The sequence below is a fragment of the Anopheles stephensi genome, chromosome 2, assembly GCF_013141755.1.
Source record: "Anopheles stephensi strain Indian chromosome 2, UCI_ANSTEP_V1.0, whole genome shotgun sequence".
Classification (NCBI taxonomy): Eukaryota; Metazoa; Arthropoda; class Insecta; order Diptera; family Culicidae; genus Anopheles; species Anopheles stephensi.
The window spans coordinates 50232763-50255214 of record NC_050202.1 but is presented as its reverse complement, the minus strand read 5'-3'; the positions used below and the strand labels follow the sequence as shown (position 1 = coordinate 50255214).

Genomic DNA, 22452 nt, shown 5'->3' with positions numbered 1-22452 from the left:
GGGGTTTTTTTCCTGCTGCGAAGCAAGAAGCTGAGAGATAAACCTAGAAACTTATCACTGGGATGCTGGCTTTAGCTGGTTAGAATAAAAATATCCTATCAAATACGAGCGGTCCCTTTAATAGGCAACAACAATCGAAGTGTTTCGAGGCCGTGAGACATGCCACTGTCGAAACCATCCATTCCTGGATGCAAAAGGATGAGTTTCGATATATTTTGAATCACTCTCCCGTTCCGGTTGATGAAAACGGAACGGTTAGAGTTGCTGGGTTTGCCTTCATCTGTCTTCTGGCTAGGATGGACACAACCCTTTCTGTTGGAAACGCTTCACTGGACATCGTCTTCAGATGGTGCCAAGTCAGTAAAGGATGAAAACGATTCCATTGGTAGGGTGAGTGAGTGATATCTGAGAAGAGATTTTTTACTATTAAATACACACTAATGTAGCGCTTTGAATGTAGACTGACGCTTTGGACGAATCGTGCCTGAAGGGTGGTACATCAAGTGACAAATAAGATAAAATTCAATTTACCTCACTGTCTGTCAAAAGCGGCGAATGCATTTCGCGTACCGTGTATCAAGGTTTCCGTTGTTAGCCACCTTGTGTCGTGGAAGACGTCAGCCAACTTTAAGAGCTTTTAGCTGTTGGTTTTAGTGGCCAGGAGCGACGCTCTCACTCTTGCTGAACAAGATTGTCTCATTTCACGCTTAGTCTAGCAGGGATCATTGGTCAAATTGAGATGATTTGAATGATTTTTGTCAAGAAATTGTGAAGTGTTGTGTGGGAATTTTTGGTATCTCGTCTAATTTGCACGACGAAACCATTTGTTCGATTCGCAAGAATTATTCTAACATTAGATCAGCTCCATCATCCATCGGCGTGATTCTTGGCTATTAAATAAACTTCCATTAGTGCAGAAGGCCTCTCTCTCTCTCTCTCTCTCTCTCTCTCTTCAGATGCATGAGTGAGTGATGGGAAGTTAACTTGCAGCTGGCCAAGGCTAACATTAGATTGCATCAAATTTAACTAAATTACACACCGGCACACCTCCAGCCTCATTGCCAGAATGACGGGAAAATCTTCCACCGAAACTTGTACGAAACATGATATTGCCATTCGCTGGGAGGGAAAAAAAAGAAAGACAGTTCTCGGTATAAAATATACAGTTTATTGAGTTTTAGAAATTGAATCAAGCGCTCAACCCCACTTCCCAAAACGACACCAAGTTCGTCGAAACCGGCCGATGAACGATTCCGGAATTACTATCTCTCATCATTGGATTTGAATGTCTCCCGGGGGCAGACTCGCACCAGAACTCGTCCCTACCAGCCATGCTGGCATGTGTTGTCTCGCTTCCGGGAAACCCCGGGTCCGATGCCTTTAGGTTTAGGCAACAAAACTTCCGTTTTATTTTGCATGCAAAACAAAAAGTACCTTCCACCACCGTACGACAATACAATGAAGCAAATAGAATCAATTTTTCAAATTTATCCAAACCTAATCAACTAAGCTACCTTACAATGCGTCGCACCTTACGTGCGGCTTACGGTGGGTGGATGGCGTTCGGAGATTGGAGCACGACCGAACGCTACATGCCAGCGACACATGTGCGAGCGCACAAGTTTCGTGTGTGTGTGGAGCAACTTCTGATGAAAAACAGAAAAGTTATATTTGCATTCTTTCCATTGGGATGGGATGGGAAAATGGGATTATGGGGAGCACCGGTGAAGGATGATGCTGTCTAAGAAACTGGCTTAAAAACGACAGATCTGAAGCGAAGACATCGACCAAGGTCGGTACGGGCGAGGAAGAGGCGCGATGGATAGGGACGAGAGGGAGAACCAGGAAAACAAACGCCCCCCTCGTTGGTATGGCGAGCATAAGATAGCAAAAGAAGGGGTTTTGTTGAACGAATTCTGTTTGTAAATTGAATCAACTTCTTCGGGCGGCTTCGACTGTCTCTGACTCGCTCCGAACGAAGATGATCCATTATGGGTGCGTTCCCGGTTCCAGCTCCATCCCGGTGGGCGCAACTTTGTTGTACAACCCATCCGCCGGACAGCGCCGGAATGAAGTTGTGAAACCGATTTGTGGATTTGCTGCCACACTGACAACAAGTCGACAAAGTAGCGCGAATCAGCCCGCAGGGACCGGTGGAATGGCGTTTTGTTCGAAAGTATTCATAAGTTTAACTGTGTTACCTGTTGATTTTCGTTCGCGTGATATGGTGGGATGTTTTTTTTTTGACCATGGCGCGCGCGCGTGTTTGTGTTTTGGAGTGCGGATGGCGAGCGAAACGCGAGCGAGTTTTCCACAAGTCATGTTCAAGGAAGCGATATTGCGGAGTGTTGGCCAATCAAATTGGGAACTTGGTTTTTGTACCTCGCAAAGGGGAGGGCGCGCGAGAAGTTAACCAATTTTTGATGGAAAATGGGATTATGTTTCATCAGTTTAATGTATGTTTTGAGAAAGCAGTTGTTGCAGTGAACGTTTGTGTGGAAGTTGTTTTTATACTTTTATCATGAATGATTTTATTTTTATTTTGTTTATACAAAAAAGCAATTTGTTATTTTAGTTGAAATTTATTTTTAAATATCAAATTGGTGTTAATAAATCCAAAGATGATCTTTGATAAGGATATGCTAAGTATATTGTTTATTTATTTTTATTTTTATTTCTAGTTAGACGGCTTGACGCCGTATTGACAACACCGTTTGTGTTGACGATTAAGCTAAGTATATTGTTGGGATTAAAATTCGAACGTATATGGTAAGAAAAATACTTAGAATTACGAGACCAAGACGGGAATATTATCGTTTGACTGATTGTGACCTGTTTTAACTTAGAATATTCTTTCAGTATAATAACTAAGATCATTTTTATTTTTTTAATCGATTTAATTTCTCTTAAAATACAATAAAAAACAGCACGATTATGCAGAACAGTAAAATGTTCTGCCACATTGAAACAATCATTTAATTTTGTGTACATTAATCAACTTTGAACTACTAGCACAGTATAACTGAAAATTGTAGTAACTCGTAAGAAAGTTATGGGATCTCTAGTATTTTGGTCAGGTGTAGGATAATGAATATATTACGAGTATCAATGATTCACATTAAAATTTCAACAAATAATCTTTTGATTCCAATCGATCGATACTCAGACTAGTCCTACTATACCTCCTTTTTCATGTGCACGAAAGTAGCATTCTCATGATATGACTCTCCTACCTGTACCTGGTGACCTATTGAAACTAATTCGCTGTACGAAAGTAATATAATTATTGAACAAAAAGAGAGCATCACATTAACTGATCCAACCCTAGGTGGACTAATTATCATTTAACTGATTGTGGCCTGTTTTATCTTAGATTATTTAACCAGTTTTATTAATTTTATTAGAATATTCAATCTGTTAATTTTGAGCCACCAGCTTAATGAAGTAAGTGGCCTAGTTGTCCAACATCGATAAATAATTCGATCTGTTCAATACGTTTTCAAGGATATGCAAATTCAACCACTTTGATTGTTACTGTTCAAAATAATCCACGAACACAAATATCTTGTTACTCTTGTGTGGCTCTAGGTCAGGCAGATCAGATGAGTGTAAATCAGAATCACCTTAAATAGGCCAAAACTTATCAGAACATCTTCCTCTGTATCTCATTTTGTCATATCGCAGGAGCGTGTGCAAGTACTAGAGCTAGCAATGCTCCATACATCCAGTTTCAGATTCATGCAGTTCAAGATGTTTTTATTCATTCCAGAATAGCCTTACGAGCGTTACCACTTCAGATATACTAAAATATTTGAGTATAATTATGCAGTTATTATACATAAAGATAATCAGCCTCTTTTATACTTAACGAACTGCATGATCATGATAGCGATCTAATGGCTTATTAGACTAACTGATATTAAGAAGTTGTTTAGTGGGTCATCTCTAAGGAAGAATGGTCCGGATGGGATACGATCTCCGGTTCTACCAAGCCATAACAATCCGTCTTAGGTAAACCGTAACAAAAGTCACCTGAATCTAAATTGAGTTGCCCTTTACTCTGTTCATCTATTCTTGATTAATGCACCATCAAACCTAACTTATGGTAAGAAAGCATCGTTGGATACAGATATATCCTGGATATATTATATCAGGATATATTTGTATATATCCATCTCTATATAAATCTGGATATATTTGTGTAGATAAGCAAGCATTTTTCTGATTTATTTTGTATTTCAAGATGGAAACCGTTCACATTTTTGCGGCACACAGCTTTAAGTATATCCAATTAATACTTGGTGGGAACTGTGATGAGACTTTTGGCTCTTATTTATATGTTTGTCTGACTACAAATTCTATAACTGGTCCTTTATGTATCGAATAATGGTTCTCATCTGAGCAGTGATCAGCGTTTCATCAATTCGATCAGCTCCTCCAACGAATGACGACACTCGTCCTATAGTTATATCATTATTAACGTCCTTAACCAAGCAATAAGAAGCCGAATAGCGCTCCTCTAAGTAAAGAAATCATTTCTCAAATTGGATCTATTTCTACATTCATTTACTGTCGCTTCCCGCCATAACCATCTTTGAGCTTCTTAAAATGTATGAAAAGTGTAACTAAGGACATGATCGTCAAAGTAATGGTTTGCACCAGATTTAACCAAGCTTCACCGTCTTATTGCACAACTTTTTTTCCCCGACAGCATTACTGAGCACATGTATTCAGCCCCGAGAAGATAGCGCAGGGCCCGGCACACAAAGAACAAACGCGCTCAACTGTTTTATTGTACAGTTAATATGCAAAAGAATCGCACGGCTTTCGCTAAAATACTCTGCCCATTACGTTCTCATGTGTCTGTAATTTTGCATAAAACATCCAGGTCTAAGGCAGTTCCTTTCAGCGTACTTTTTCACTCCGTGGTGTTTCGAGTATTTACTGCTGAAATCTGAGCTCCGAGCGAAACACAACGCTTTGCCGGCTGGGCAGGTCGTGAGTCTTTTCACAGACGTAACCCGGCACAGACGACCGGAAGCCTGCGTATGAATGGCGTTTCCTTTTCTAATTAGAAATGCGAAGAAAGCATGGTGCTACCCGGGATTGCAGGATGCACCAGACGAAGGGGTTTTCCCCGAACTTGACGATTTGCTGCTCGCTGTTTACGAGAAACGGTGTTGTTTTCAATCGTGCGAATCGTCTCAATTCATCATGTTACCTACCGCCGCTAAGTCATCGAGTCGTTACGGCGAAAAGCACTGGGTCAAAATGGCAAAGAAAGGTAACAAAATAGACTAGGCAACAGCAGCAGCAGGAATGGAACGGGAACGGGAACGTTGAAAAATGAAGAAACACTTTAGCATTCATGCAGCTTTTGTGCAAGTAGTTTTTTTTTATTAAAGGCATCTTACGCTTCGATAAAAGCGAATTGCCGGTACGGTATGGACAGGTTGCGGTGAGCTACCCGCCGATGCTTCAACCGCCCGTTTGTTCCAATTTTCCACTGCGGCGCGCAAAAAGGCTCTTGAAAAATTCATAAATTCATGCGGAGCAAAATGAGGCAGCAAATTACTATAGATTTGACTTTGGCGGGTGCTTTTCATCGCCCGGGCTATTCATGATGCGCCTGCACGTTTGTTACAGACCGTGTCTGCCAGCTGGAGCCGTTTCGCTCGGCCCGGGTGGTTCAGATGCGCGAACGTCGAATAGAATCCGGTGTGAATTGCGTGAAATGGTTGTGGAACGGAAGAGAACAATAGTGTAGGGCCAACTAGTACTAGCGTGTGGGTTTGTGCTGAGTTTAGTAGGGCAATTGGTTTGGGTTGATAAAAAAGTTACGTCGGTGTTTTCTATCGATAAGATGATGTTAGTAAAGATGAAGCATTGAACTCCTTGAGTAAGGTAATATTGAAATTACATTAAAAGATTGTACAAAATTCATAGTTTTGTAGGATAAGCTTCAATTTCAAATTAAAATAAAAAACACCCTAATAAAAACAAGGTACGATAAAGATTTACACAAAAACTGTTATTAATATTTTTTATATAGCTTAACTATTACGTGAATGACAATACAGCATCAGTCCGTCATCATTTATTAATAAATAATAAAAAACTATTAGGTAAACGTTATATCTAAATACAATGCAACATGTGAACTATTTATTATAGGAACAATTGTGTTGTGGTTTATTTATAGTGACAATTTAAAGAAAGATCAACTGCTTAGGATTTCAGGAAACAAACACACAAAAAATGATTTGATAAAAGAATAAAACTAGGTAATAAATAAAAATGTTTTGTAAAAAAAAACATGTAATGTAAAAACGGTTTAATAAAAAATAAATGAAATCAGAAATATTTAAAAGCACGTTGCAGTATTTGAGAACAAGCTTTCATGCAAAAGCATTGAAAGAAAATATTATTATTTTGAGAATTGATATTTAACATAATAAGCTTTTAAGATATAGCGCACAATCTATGCAACCTATGTACTGGCACATCCGAAATAAGATTCACAAATGATCCACAAACAGCACCATAATCTGAAAAACCTTCCACGAACTAGTTAACAGCAAGTACCATTCGCTAACGTAATTTTTTCCGAAAGTGTAATTGTCCTTAGGGCATTTTACGCAGGATCTTCCAGGAATCCACACATCCAACACTTCGGATACTTCCGCTTGTACCCAGGCTACTCACTGCTGTGTTCTAAGTCAAGTTCAAATCCCAGGAAACAAAGCAGCAGACCTTCTAGCTATTTAAGGCAGGAGAAAAGCGATCATCGACAATTTAACAATATTCAAACTAGACTATAAAATCGACTCATAAAACCCTACACTGAAGCTTAGACAGACACTGACTCTAGCCAAGGCCAAAGAGATAGGAAACATAAACCTCGCTCGAAAATACTCGAAGGAGAATTTTACTCCGTCATTTACAACCAAATTAAATACAATATAAGAGACGAATGAAGTCAACTGACTCAAAATCTCTATAATCAAACAATCAATCAACATATCACCCTGGTTGGTAATGGAATTGTATGGCATAAGGCTTCAGAAAGTATCTTATGACTGTCATTTCTTGCTTTACTAGACTTAATGATACCTCGTAGATGGATAGTTAGTCCTCACTACGGGGAAAGGGTCCGGATGGGATTTGAACTCCAGTCCTTTTGTATGAAGACCGGCACCGTTGTTGTGGACACCTTCAGGAAGTATTCCTTTCTACAGCTTCCAATGGACGATCTCATCTGTCCTCTATAAAAAGTTTTTACTGGGAAATAAAGACAAAACCCAGCTACGTTTTCTTATACCTAAACTTAAACATTGCTTGACAAATGAAGACAAATTTTAATGCCCTGTGGACATCTGTTAAATATTCTTAATGCTTTTCAATTCTACCAAAAATAGATTGCAACAATAAAATAAATTGAAATTAAGTCCAATAAATCTCGATGACAAACGAAAACCACCAAACTTACGGTTGCACCTAAGAGCGCATCCCTTCAACAGGCTGCATAAAGATTCCGGTAGAAAACACACACACACACACGTATTGTCGATCAGCATGGGTTAGGCGCGTGTGCTGCTGATAGTTTGTCAGTGGCGTTAGGATCTTTCCCGCAAGTTATGCCACGCCAGAGCCTAGACAACACTGATTCTAGACAACCCGGACGACCTCCTGCTGCAACCGAAAGCGATTTTCGCAATAAAAATATAAAAACGAAACGTGACGAGCCTGCATTCCCTGCGATGCTTCTATCCATCACCCACCATTGTGATACGGCGAGCGTATGTGTGAGTGTGTGTGTGTGTTCGTTTGGTACATAATAGAAACAATCTTTTCCAGAGGTACTTAAAAGTCCTACGCAAACGCATTCATGTCACTTCCTTTCCGAGTGCATCCCGAGCATTCCCGGGTTTCGCAGTAGCTTTGCCCAGCCCCAGGCCAGACCCGCTGGCTGCACGTCTGCACGCCGTTCTTTTGCGGCATTTTAATGAACGGCAAACGCATTCACACATGCACACATGGTTGCTGCTGCTGCTGCTGCTGAAAGGCGTGCACCGTCGCTTGGTAATGAATGTGATAAGTTTATGAACGCTCCATTGTGGGTGATGCAAAGGTTGGTCTTGGGAGGTGCGATTGTGGGTGGGTTTACCGAAAAGGAGGGAGAATGTTGCGGGGTAAAATTCTCAACCCTTTCTCTCGGTTGTCTGGAAAGTCCGGGGTACAGCCTCGTACTTACACGAGCGCGGAAGATGCAAATTGAGTTGATTAGAATGATTACACCGCATGTCCCGGTGACATGCGTGCCGTGACAATTTTCACGTCAGCCATCGTCACAACGTACGGGAGGGAGATTTTTCCAGTGCGCAAGCTAAAGTTTCCGAACGGATCTCTTGGAAGGGTTTGAGTGGAATTGAGTGAAGCAGTGGCAAGGATGGTTCAGCGTACTCAGTAGGAGTCGTTTAATTTTGCAAGATTTGAGACGTTTGATAGCGAGCGATGAGCAGAAGGCTGACGGTCTCGTGACAGGTGCTCGGCTGATTCTTGTTAGCCTGCGAGTTGAGTGTCAGGTGAAGGATTCGGGTCGGTTGCCAAGAGTGAAGCCATCTCCGAGAATCTGTTGTTGATTGGCAAGGCTGGATGAAGTGGAAAATCATCTTATTAACCGATACAGTTGATACGCTTCTTTAGAATTGCAAGATCTGAGTGAATTTTCCACACACGTAGGTTGAATGAGCAGTTGAATGTAGCATTTAAGTCCTGGAGATCCTTATAATGTAAATTTAACGACTTATATTTTGCAATTTTCAACATTTTTAAACAGTTAATTAATGAGTGTTATAAATAAGGACTCTGTGCTTTGAATATCCCTACAGGCGTTCGTTCACATGGACATGGCACATAACGTGGCATGGTTCGCTTGCGCTTCCAGCCGTATAATGGTGCTGGATAAAGTCGTCGGCGATTGTTTTTCACTTGCCCGGCCACCCCTCCGTGTTATTGGTTTTAAATTTATGACACTTTTGACACCGATTCTACGGTTATGCAAAAACCGGGTCGTTTCACAGTAAAGCTGCGTTGATTAAAGATTGATTAATGACAGCGATTTGGTAGAACACGACATTCAACACTTTGTTGCAGTGTTCGCCCTGATTGGGACTGATTGCCGCCGTACCGGGGGCAGATGCCGGGGGTACTGTCGGTCGTTAGGAGCAGCTGGTGCGTTCTTGAAACATACGGTACGGTAGGCCATAATAGTAGCTTTAAATGAGGCCGAGTGTTTTTTTTTTTTCGCCGGGGTGGCGTAATGTGGGTGACAAGAGAATATGACGAGCGTGTGATAAATAAGGCGAACAAAATCATGACCTACGGAATCACGCTGGTGGTATTTAAAAATGGGAAAGGTTAGTCAACAAAGCTGTGATAAAAGATATAACATGTTGAAGGTAATAAGTGGAAAAATGTAAATAAAATGTAATAAAAATTAATTTGCAGAGGTTTTTGGTCAAAATTGTTATTTGATGCTTTATTGATTAGTTCTTTACAGGGGTTTGCAGTTGATAATGTAAAAGCATCGGTCCTTATTATTAACTACATGAAATAGTAAATAAAGCTAGATGAATGTGAAGGCTTCAGGTGACAGGGGCATCATTTAATTTTTATTGTTGAGATAGCAGATGATATTGTAAGATGTAGACGATGATATTGTACGCACTTTCCCGTGCGAGAATAGGCCATGTACAATGTTATCGGCTACTATGTTTATATCATTTGTTAACTTCACAATGAAAGAAAATTCATTTTCCTGTCATCTGAAGCTGTTTTCATGTCAACAAGTTTTGATATGCTATTACAATATCAACTGAAAAACCTGATCAACTGTAAAACTGTCCCAGTAAAATGAATTTCAAAACAAGACCTGATGACAATCTCACAGCCCGTGTTTATATCTGCAAGTTGCACACTTTCCGGAACGCATACCGGCCGTGTACAATAATTTCGGTTTCAATTACAATATCATCTTTAAACTTCACAATAAGGGTAATTGATTCCCCTGTCAACTGAAGCCCTTCCACTGTCACCTAGCTTTGTTAACCATTTCATGTAAAGAGTCTACAAAAAGGATCTTTGTCTTTGCATTATCAACTGAAAAGCCCTGTAAAATATCATACATCGACAACAAATTCTAGAGACAATGCCCCCTAGCAAACGCTACACCACATTCTCCCATATGAACGTCAACAATGTAAATTGAAAACCATTTACATTAAAGCATGCCTAAATTGCCTTCAATCCGCACCGAACATGCCAAACGGTCATTATACATTGGGTTGCACCAATCGATTGGGGTGCAATGTCCGCAGCCCGTAAAGGGGAAACGAAAGTGTTTTACATTTCATTTTCCCCCGAGTTTAATTAGACGTTTAACCGCAGCTACACGACAACTTCGATTTGTGGATAGCGTTTTCGTACCGTTCGCTCGTCACCGTGTTTGCGGAAGTGTGAAAAGGTTTTGATTTGACTCACCGTGACACAAAACACGGGCTGACGGTCGTCCGCATGGTGCGACATCACCTATGGCAATTGTGGACATACCTAGTCAGCTGGTTCATCGGAATCAATCGTTGCTGTTTGGTGGTGGTGAGACTGGTGTTGATTTTGGCCCGATGCTACTCGTGATGTGCCATTCAAGGAAATGCCCATTTATTGCCGTTTCGTTGTGGAATCTATTGCGGGTTTGTCTAGTAAAATGGTCGTTCATTCATTACCATTTATCCGTGATGCATTTTCAGGGAATTGACGGGGAGGGTAAAGCTTTTAGTAGCATAATAATTTTACTTACCGTTATTTAGGATTCAACCGGAAAACAACAAGTAAAACCAATTTTATTGGTATTTTATATAAAACATTTCGTTTAATTTATTTAACTACAACCACATGGTAAAGTTACATTGATTTACTCTGCTTGTTTGGTGCTTCTTAACAAACTCAACACATGTTCAAGTGGTTGTGTGTGTGTGTTGAAGCCCCTTTTCGTATAATCATTTCCACTTCCATATACTTTACGTACGCACGCACACACACACCCATTGGCAATTGTGATGGTTTGGTTTGATAGTTTAATCATCACGTTTATTGTACGTTAGCTTGTTTGTCGCGCTTTGTTTGTGTTTGTTGACCTGTCATCCATTTCTGATCACGGAAAACGGGCTTTTCCCGGCTCTCGGTTTTGTAATATGTATGTTTGAGCGTTTTGTGTTTTGTTTCGCTTTGCTGCTGATATGGTTTTTACTTGCATATATGTAGTTGAGTACGCTGCTTACCTTACGTTTATGGCGGCCATGTACAGCTGATTCGAATCTGGGTTCGAATCTATCTTATTTGCAGTGGCGTATGGCGTTTACTGTTTCTCGGAGGTTTGTTTAACACCTCCAATAACTAAAAATATATTTAACCTAAATAAAAAAATGGGATAAAGTTCTGATCACTTTTGCAAGTTTTTTTTGTTGCTTTTGATCGTATAAATAAATGAGTTTATTAAACTTTTTGTTTTCCTCAAGATATTTTGCTCCTTTTGGCAATTTTCTTTAAATTATATGTTTGAGTTATTATTTAATTTTGATTTTTTTTAATATGATGGCATAATCACAAATTTATATCGATGCTTTTAATAAAGAAAATAATTCATTACAAATTTTCATTGGCTAAAAATCCGTTCTTTCGTATTTAACAAATGCGTATAATTTTTTTTTAAATTAATCGCTGGTAATTGCTCAATTCGCATGAATCTGCTGACTCAAAGAAGGTTAATTAAATGCCCTTAACATTGTGTTTGTATTCCATATTTTCAGCGCCGGATTTTGCCTGATTGCATATCCCTTCCCGGACGTTCTGTTTGCATCCTGTGCCCTTTTTGCGTTCCGTGTATTGGTGAATTATTCTTCCTGTCTGTACAATTCCCCGCGTTTTTGCAGCCCAGCTAGTTTGGTAATAATATGCTTAATGATCCGCTCTTTGCATTCTCCTGCGTGCTATAGTATAATTTTTTGGTTCTGTTTTTTGTTTTGCATCCCATCCCTGTAGACTGTAGAGTTAAAGAAGTTTAACGTGTTCATTTTGGGTTTTGTTTCTTTTGCCAGTATAATTTTGATAGATCGTTTTTATTTTTAATTATTTTTTGAAGTCATCAGTAGAACTGATGCTTTATGCGTTTTGCGTTTTGCGTTGCTGATGCGTTTTTTGCTTTGTTAGTTTAATATTAACAAAAATAAAGGTTTCTTTCCATCGCCTAAAAGATTTTCGATTTGCCAAAGGTTTAGATATGGATCCTAGCCAGAATTCTGATGCTTGGTAATGAATGGAACAATATCAAAGAAAAAGGCCTAAAATATATTAAAAAATCTCATAATAAAATTTGTGTTTTAGTTTAATTACTAAGAAATCTTATTTGTTAAATAATGTGTCAACTAATGATGTGCCCATATCTGTTTGTTGTTGAACAAAAATGCAATAGAAAATCTGAAATGTTCAATTATTGGATTTGATTGACGATGTATTTTTGTTGCTGTTTTGTTTTGCGATACTTTGTAAAACACTCATGGCAGTGTGCATCTGCGAGCTTTAAGTTTTGCAGATCAGAATCCCCAGATTCCTCGGTATATGTTCGATACATCCACAGCACAATATTAACAATAAATCTTAGCTCAATTCCACATCGCTTGCCACGCATCGGTTAGTTGGCAACATACACCCGGCTGGAAAATGAGTATTGAATCTTTGAAGTCGATGATTTTGAGACATTCGCTGTAAAATACTGTATTTTGCATCTGTTGGATTTCTGTCTCTTATAAACTACACATTCGCTATCGAAGCCTTATATCGTACTATTTACATAAACTTTATCCAGACCAATGGTGCACTACGCTATTGCACTACTGCAGCTACTGATCGCCATAGTGTCTGTTTGCTAGAATGCGATAAGCCTACGTGAGACAGGGGTTAGTGTGTGTGTATGCAGTGTGTTAAGTAAATTGCAATGCTACGCTTTCCGCGCTACTATCGGTAGATTTACACTAATATTAAACATTGCTGTTCCCAAAACCGCGCCGAGTGCAGTGGCTCGAAACGCAAGAAGAGAGTGAAATCGTGTTCCTTCCAAACCTTGCATTACCGTGCTGCATTACATCTTCGCTAATTGACAACTGATGGAAAACAAGCCCGGGAAAGGACAATCTATTTTCAGCTTTCAAAGCTGATGCTGTTTGATAAAAAACTAGACAGGTTTTCTGCCATGTTGATCTTTTTTTTTCTATTATTTTTCGAGCTATTTTCAGGGCACTGGGGACAGAGCGAGAGATAGAGAGAGAGAGAGACAGAGATTTTTTGAAAGCAATACGCTGTTCGAAAAGTTTCGAACGTCAAATTAGAAACTCCATTGACGAGGAAATGACGATCAGCGGTGAAGTCTGGGGGCAGTGAATCAGCGCAACTGGGCAGATGGATGGCGAAATATTGCTGACAGTTCGTGTCACTCGCAGGTCGAGAGCGTATAGCGCCAGTGTAACTGTTCGTAGGGTCAATCGAAATTTAGGTCGTTTACGGTGAGCTTACTGAAAATTAGTTACCATGGAGTTGACTTATTTAGGTGTCAGTTTCAATCTTCCGAAGAAAATTTTGTGTTGAAACCTATCGTCTAAAGTAAACTTAAAGTAAAGCGTTCAAACAACTCATCGTAAACAACTCATATGCACAAGCGATTAAAGTTCGATGTTTTATTATGTACCACCACATTTACTCGAGCTGATCTACTGAGCAAACAGTTACACACAGACACAATATCACATGCTGTGTATCGGCCGCCGGCCACTGGCTCCGTACGAACGTGGGCAAGACGATGCTAACCAACACCAAGCATTAAGGATAGTCCCACGCTCAACCGAGAAACCCGACGAGCAAAACCCACAAGAAAACTGCTGCAAAACTAATTTATTCAACGAGCGGAAAAATCTTTCGAAAAGCCCCGCCTGCGGCACAAAGCGTTTTTGTGTGTGTGTGCTGAGTTTTCTGCACAGTGTAGCAGAGTAATGTGCATCCAACGATGCGTTGGCACGCTGCAGTGTATACGGAAATTGATGATGATGATGATGCTAATGATGATGTGGATGATGATAATGCAGTTTTGCAGTTGGTGTTGGAAAAATGGGGAGGAAAACGAAAAATGCCGGACTCCACGATTGCTAGGCTAGGTTTAGTGGGCTGATGGCCAGCAGGATGATGATGATGATGGTGTCGATAGTACAGTTACGAGTTTGGTGCATTTGTTTCGGAGCGTGGAAAATTGCCTGTTTTTCTTTCGCGCACATTTATTCATATTGTTGACGATGCTTTGGGATGCTGCTGTGTTTGTTTGGTCAGTTTTTTTTTGGGAAAACTTTAGAAACGTTGCAGTGCTCTTCCGCAGTGCACCGCACGTGCCACGATCGGTTCGCATTAAGAAGCGGTACAGACTCGCACTGTTGCGTAGCTTACCCGAGAACTGATAAATATTAGACGCTTCCCTTCGATGTGTGGAATTGAATAATAATGGCATCCGAACATCATCGGTTCACTGTGCCGACCCGCAGAAAAAAAAGGGACGGTCACCCACAAAAACCACCGAAATAAACGCATTGTGATGAAGTGTTTTGGGTTTTGTGCGATGTTTTTGTTGTTGCTGTTTTAAAGCGCACAGCAGAATGTTTGTGGAAGAGGGTTTAAATAAGGTTTGGCACACGGGGGACAAAACCACACAATAAAATGTTAGCACAACAAGCAACCGCAAAGGTGGCTGAATGCTGTCTCTGTGGTAGCCGTCCATTTTAATTGGAATGTTAAAAGGGTAGCGAAGCCAGAGAATCGTAATCAATCGGAACGTTTATATGGACGATGGCACTGAAGGTTATGTTTTAGATGCAAAATGACAATAAAGCATCACCTTGAATGCTTTGTAAAAATCAAAATATGTTGAATAGCACGATATGACAACTCTTTGCGCCTGACATTATGCAATACCCATAACACGAAATGTTGAGAGGTTTTTTAAAATAATCCCAACGGAATTATAGCAAGAGAGAAGTCTCTTCAAGAATGATTCTTCACCTAATAAACTGATCCACAAGAACCCTCCAGCAATCCGGAAGATCATCGATTCGAGGCATATTTGTAGGCGAATGAAGACAGAGCCTGTTTGGTGCTAGGTTTGTAATTATTTATTCTAGACGTATCGATACACTGTGACAGTTATCCAGGAAAGCATCTCCCCGGAAGCAAAACCATAACCCAAAAAAAAAAACCGCCGCATTACGGGAAACTACACGCGTAGGTTACATTCAACTGATTTTGCTACTAAAACTTTGAAAGCATCCAACAAGTAGCATCGACGTCAGGGGTGATGCCGTTAGGAACCGCACCGCCGATGAGACGGCCGAAACGAGCGTCTTTTCGTGGGCCCGTGTATAATCCTCACCGCTCCACTGTTGCCACCAGTGCCAGGAGTTCCCTCGCCAGACGCTCGGGGTGGCGGCATTGGATGCTTCGAGATTTTCGCGCGTCACCTGCTCCAGACAGCGTCCGATCGAGTAGAGATCGATCGAGCTCATCGGCAGTCCGTTCACCTCGAGCGGCGAGATGCAGTAGTTCTTCGACAGGAAATCTCCGCTCGGTGCGCCACCGTGCGACGTGTAGCTACCGTTCGCCAGCGGGCTATCTAGGAGCGTGTGGATGTGGCACCCGCACGGGAAGTAGTTGCTATTTACATGCAGCGTCTCGATGCCCTCCAGCACGATCGATCCACTGTCGGGTGTTTCGAGCAGATGGTTACCCTGTATCCGCAGCACCCGTATCCGGTTGGCGGCGGTGATGTTGAGCTCCTGGATCGCGTCGATCTTGTTGTTGAGAATGTTGAGCAGCTCGACGTGTACCAGACCCTCGAAGGCACCGGCCCGTATAATGCCGAGGTCGGATTCCTGCAGCGAGAGGAGCTTGACGTACGTTAGGCCCCGAAACGTGTACGGCACCAGGGAGGCAAGGTCCATGAAGGATAGCTTCAGGTAGCCGACCGTTTCGAGCCCGTAGAAAGCGTCCGGTTCGATCGACCGAATGCCGGAAGGTAGGATAAGCCGATCGACATTGCTAAGGCTAGAGAATGCATTCGTCTCGATCGTGACGGTCGGATTGTCCGCTAGATGGATCTGTCGGATGTTGACGGCACCGGCAAACGCGTACCCTTCGATGCGCAGGATCTTGTTGTGCGACAGCTGTATCTGGGAAACGTTCTGCAGCCCAGCGAAAGCGAACGAAGCGACCGTCGCTAGTGGGGTGTGTTGGATCGAGAGGTCTCGCAATCGGGGCAGCCCCCTGAAGGCGAACGGTTTGATGGTGGTGATGTTGTTGCCATCGAGTGACAGCTTTCGAAGCGCTCGCAGCCCACCAAACGCATCGCTTTTGATGATCGGGAAGTAGTTCTTGGTGAGCGATAGCTGTTCCACCGTGACCGGGATGGCTTTCAGAGGTATCTCGCGTAGTGCACCGGTGTTGCACATGACCTGGGTGAAAGAAGAGCGGGGATATAACAAATTGGCGAATTGGGTCGTTAGTGAGAATGATTGGCAGACAGGTGGAAATATTTGCAAAGCAAAATGAAATAAAGTAAGGATGAACTTTCCGTAGCTCGTTACGAGGAGTTGTAGTCTAGTTTGGACAAAAAGGTGTTGTGACATGTTATGTTGAGGTTAGTTATGGTCGTTAAAGGCAAAGTGGCAATTTTACTGAGGATGCATTTTATTTTCCTCCTACATTTTATTTTTTACTGACGATACAGTTGGTGAGATTTGGAATTGATTACTGATGACTTCTCTTGGAGATATTCTCCATACCATATGAAGTGTCAGTATGACCCGAATTTTCAGCTTCTTTAACGCATAACTCTGCTTTGCGTTTGATAACATAATATCTTAATAACGCTTTTGAAGATCCCACATTGCATTTTTTGAACCATTTATTGATTATTGAAACTTTGTGTTTGGGAAATTGGTTCCACAACTCATGACCCATTTTTTTTTACTTTTGTTGCACATTCAGACTACGAACACAAACAAATAAATTGAGAAATTGAGATGATTGATCTTTGTTCATTGCTAAAAAGATATCTGGCAAACATGGTCTTGATATGATTGTTTTAGTTGAAGAAATGCGTTATTTACTATAGTTAAAAACTAGGGCCAATTAGGAGCACATAAAATAGGCTCAGTTAAATTTAATAGGTTGGTGCAAGTCAACAGGTTTTTCTCGCTATACGCACGTCTTCTAAAGTCAGTTATACATGGTAGTTACGGGTGATTACAGAAAGGACTTTTTTGAAACTCTAGCCAAAAGATAGGGTAAATTTATTACATCGATGAGAAGTTCAGACATAAAGATGTTTTGAGCATTAACACGTTCCCTAACGAGTATATCTATCTCATAAAACACCATTGTGCCCGAAGTAAAGAGCAGGAAAATCTGCCCAGCGCGACAGCTTAGTCCGTAACAATCCATATCAAACCACAGCAGTAGAGTCTCAGAGAAGCTAGAACTTGCCTTACTGTTCTAAAGAACCAAATTGACTTCTATTGATCAACAGATATAAAAGCACATAACGCACAACTAAAGATTGTAAACAAACATATCGCGTGGTCCGGTGATCTACACACGGCAGGACCGAAGTTCAAATCTCATCCAGGATGATCCCCCGCAGTCAGGTCTGACTATCCAATCACATGGAATGGCAGACATGTGTAAAGAGGTTGTTAAGCCAACAAGAAGATGTTAGGGAAATCGTTTCCACAGCTCATGCCTGCTGCTCATGTGATTTTCAATTAATTTTGAAACTACAGTGCTTTTTTTACTACATCTTTTTTAAAGAACAAAAGAAGAACAAATTTTAAATTTATGTATGTTTATTCTAGTGGAACGGCCTGAGTGTTTTGATAAAATTTTGTTTTATTAAGTTGTAAGAATTATTTGACTAACAATCTGCAAAAGAAGCTTATTTTTACACACAATTATTTTTTTTGCACATGAAAAATTCCTTCGTATAACATAACTATACGAATACCTACGGAAAATATTTTTCTTCGCAAGAGTATTGGCTTAAAAAATCACTTAAAATTTATGTGGATTAAAGTAATCCTTTTTAAACATAAAAATATGTCTAAATTGATTTATTTGTCGTTTTAGGCTCCCTGCCATTAAGTTTGTAAGGCCAAGGCACGATTTTTAATTTTTTGAAGCTTAGTACTTTTGTACTTACAGCTCGCTAAAACATAAATTTTACCTAACTCTTTTACTCTTTTTTCTATCCTAAAAACAGGGTTTCGTCTAATTTTGTCAAGGACTTTTTTTTAATCAAAATAACTGCCTGGACTTATTGCTTAGTACTGTGTAAGGAAGACAGTTGGGAAGTTGAGTCGAAGCATTTGTAAACAAGATTATATCTTCGATACGAGAGATCAAACATTGGCCTTTTTATTCATTACTCTGTTGCAACTGCTATTGCCCTTATCTTGGCGTTTAAAATAAAGTCAAAGTAAGCAACAAGTTCTTGCTTTCCAAGTTAAAGTGCATAGTCCTGAAGTTTCTCGAAAAATCTGGCTTAAATTTTAAAATGTTACGCCACATTGAAGTCCTCGGATACTCCAGCAAAACGTTATCCAAATAATCGATTACATCGATCTTCGCACTGCAGTAATTTCAGGCAAAAATAGAAGCAAAAACCCGTAAAACGATTTGTACCATTCGTAAATGTTTATACCGCTTTGGTAGCCTATCGCTTGCATGCGCCCCAAAAAAAAAAAAATCGAAAATGGTTTGTAATGGAATATTTCGCCTATCACCTTTGTACCGCTTAGAAAGGTCCCATAAATCGATTACCAAAAACCAGACTCGGTGTCGTACCAATACTAGCGTGGCGTTCGCAGCAGCACCAGCAGTAGCAGTCGAATTGTAACCTGTCTCGTGAGACTTTCCACTTAGCAGCCGGAAGTAGCCCAAAAATTTGACGGCTACAACGGAAGGGGAAACGCTATTGCGGACCCATAAACGTTGCTTGAAGTGGCGATAGCGTAGTTTCAGCACGTTGTCTAATTTTGAAGTTGCAACACTTGTTTTGCTTCCCTTGTCACACAGACCACTCGTTGCCGTTTCGGTGTTGAAGAGGGAGCTCTATCTATTTTTTATGTGCCTATATAAGCTTTGGTTCACGGAGGTACTGAACAACCGAGTGAATCGGGGGTTCCTTTTTTTTTGTTTCACCAAGAGTTTCCGTACAGGTAACCTGTACCAGTAAGAAGCTTTTCGATGAGCAACGAACACTGAAGCCTTGCCTTTGCTCAGCAGGCACCGAGACTAGGACCAATTTCAAGAGATGATATTTTCCATAACTTTGTAAGTGTCTGGATGTGTGTGTGTGTGTGTGTGTGTGTGTGTAACGGTGTTCCTACTTGTCCTGCCACATACATGGCAGCCTAAATGTGTTTCCTACCTGGCAGGAGTATCGTTATTGCTTGCTGAATAATGAATGAGCTGAAGCTAAATCGGATAGCCCTTTTATCGCCTTCGCTAGACAGAACCAACCCAGTTCAACCCAGTTGTACCCGGAACGTTGGGTTCGCTTTAGCTCAGCGCCAACGTCTTGGTACACAGTGCAGTGCAGACTTGCCCTTGCCCTCATCCTGTTCAGACCTTTGAACGGTCGTCCCTTGTTGTTTTTTTTTACAGCAGCTGCTTCGTCGGCATCATTGTGATCATCATCACCAGCCTCATTCGTTTTCGTGCTATTAAGAAGACGTAGCAGTTGTGAGCTGTGATGAGCCAGCAGCCGGAAGCAGTGGGTCAACGGAAAAACTCACATGGAAACCTTTGGCCAGAATGTCTAGCCCTACCCAACGGGCATAACATACTCCGGACGAAACGGGAACCTTTTTGACGGGTCGCACTACAAATGTCCGCAGGGACCGTAGCCCGTATTACTATGATTAGGTGAGCGAATCAACATTTCAAATTATGACATTGGTGAAGAGATGAAATGCTCCAAACCGGCCAGCGGGGTTTTGGGTCACCTATCTGATGTTTAGTTTTGTTTCAGGAACAATAAGGAAAAAGAACATACGGAAAGGTTGGACAACATGTGACCGGAAATGTGTCCATGGCAGGGAAAAGGGGTAGCGTAGGCAAGAAGAAGCAGCGGGAGAAGTTTAAATTTGGGCAGGTTATTTGGGAATGGCGAATTAAGTTTGTTTGGTAGTGGAAGTCGTCTGCTTCTTCTACTTTCTATACCTTTGCTTCGTTCCCCAAAAAGGATTTAATCTTAATCTTGTTTCAGGTGGATCGGTTCAGCTGACAGATGGTTTAGGATTCAAAGGAGGCACGCAACAAAGAACGATAGTTTGAGAGTGCCTTTGCCTTAGACCGTCAGCACAAAAGGTCGCAAAACACCTTTGCATACGGGAGTTACAAACGGTAACCAGCTACTAGTATCGCTTCGGGGAGTATTGGATCCATTCGAATGAAGCTTACTGTTTCATCCTGTTCTTTAAACCTATTGACGCGTGTATGATAGGTGAACTTCCATTGGAAAGCAAATCTGTCGGTGATGTGAAGTGGGTGGAAGATTATTTAATTGTAGGCAACTTTGGGGAGCAAAACTGAAGGTGGAAAGCGTCTTAATGCGCTCTTAGGAGTCTTCAACATCTGACTGAGCTAGGATTTGTACAATCTGGATATTTTATCCAAATGTGCCTATTTTGGTTTAATAGCAGTTAAAGGTCAAGTTAGTGTTTTATACCTTAAGAAAAAGCCCTTAAAACCCTCAAAAAAGGCAACTAAGGAAACAAAGCAGATGACTCAAACCACAACTTACCTGTGTTTGTGAGAGACAGATACACTCTAGTGGGCAGCAGTGTACGAGCAGATTTCTATTGCAGCAAAATCGCCATAGTATCGCTAGGAATACCACCGCACGCCAGGTTGCACTCATCTCCTTGGCCACCTTGCGCGCTTGTTGCACCGTTGTTGGTTGGTTGAATGGTGGACGAACGGTTCGGCAGTCGGCTTTGGCAACGTTGAATATGTTGAGTGGGGTGTTTTTTGGTGCTTCTTCCCCTTTTTATCTGACTACATACAGTGCTACAAAATTTTGAACCGTTTTCATAACGTACATGTCAGCACAGCTTCACATTAATTTGATACGATCATGGTGTTGGAAGCTCTGCCGGTGGAGCTATTTTTTTCTGGAACGATAGAGCAAAACCGAAATTCGAGAGTTTATTTATTTACAGAATAGTGATTCAAATGATTACACTATACGAATCTAAAAATATTTTTTTCCCATAAGTACTTTTCCCCCGTTTTCATTTCGTATTTCCCCGAGCACGGCCCAAAAGCATGGAGACGCCTGGTTGTTTGTTCGGGTACAAGTAAAGCAATTAATTCCAACAATTATCGACAGACGAACAAACACTCACACACACGCACACAGGGCATTTCCACGAACCAATCGATGGAATGGCATGCTAAGTAATGTTTGTGGCTTTTGTGATTGAGCTATCCGAGGCTACAAAACTGTAATCAATTCAGATTATCGCCGTTAAACTTCAATGAACCACGTAAATTAAGACCACGTGTTGAAACCCGCTGTTCTAACCCGCTGTTCTAACCCGCTCGACCCGTGCTTCAATCGAACGGGGGCGCGCGAACAAAGTGAGATTACTTCAGGTCAGGCTTTTATCGTGCATAATTGAATAACAAAGGCGTACTTTCGGTGATTTATAGAACGGAGTCAAACTGTAAACCCGCTGTCGAGAGCCCGGCTGTCACGCGCTTTAAGGTAGACAGACTGGTTCGACAGTGAATGTAGAGAAGAGGAAAAAAAAACCTCGTTTAAGCAGATGGAGTACACCGTCGATGGGCAGAGGGTAAAAGGAAAGCCACAGAGCATAAGAACGTGAGTGAGAAAGCACGTTCCCTGATTTATAGTTTTATTCACTCGCCTCCGAATGATGACTATCATGGATACAAATGGCACGTGCCCGTAAATCAGGTGAGCCGTTGCGTTGTGGGTTGAACACAACAACACTGCTCTCGGGTTTATGCTCGGTTGTTTCAGCACAATTCTGTGGTACTTCAGCACAGCCGTTAAGGGGTTATCGGATGGAAAAGAATGATACTTGGAAACAATCTAGAAGAGCGCACAGCATCGCATGTACAGTGAGAGACACCACAATAAGACATTTGTTTTTGAAGCTAACTACTTCAAAATACACTTTGTATATACTTGTTATAGGAAGCCAAAATTTCAGATTGCAGAAAAAGTAGCTTCATCATGGTTATCTAAAATTAAATTGTTGGACATGATTCTAGAGA

General features: G+C 41.1%; 1 protein-coding gene across 2 annotated transcripts in view; it reads right to left on the bottom strand.

The window, feature by feature from the left end:
- Window positions 1-10905: 10905 nt before the first annotated feature.
- The window catches only part of LOC118502539 (leucine-rich repeat and immunoglobulin-like domain-containing nogo receptor-interacting protein 1), an 89047-nt gene continuing 77500 nt past the window's right edge, over window positions 10906-22452 (bottom strand). For both annotated transcript variants that reach the window (XM_036034811.1, XM_036034810.1), the window contains exons 4-5: window positions 20951-21320; window positions 10906-16598 (exon numbers count right to left, since the gene is read on the bottom strand). In XM_036034811.1, the coding sequence (XP_035890704.1) occupies window positions 15384-16598; window positions 20951-21067 (1332 nt within the window). In that variant the 5' untranslated portion in view covers window positions 21068-21320 and the 3' untranslated portion in view covers window positions 10906-15383. The remainder of the gene's footprint in view (window positions 16599-20950; window positions 21321-22452) is intronic.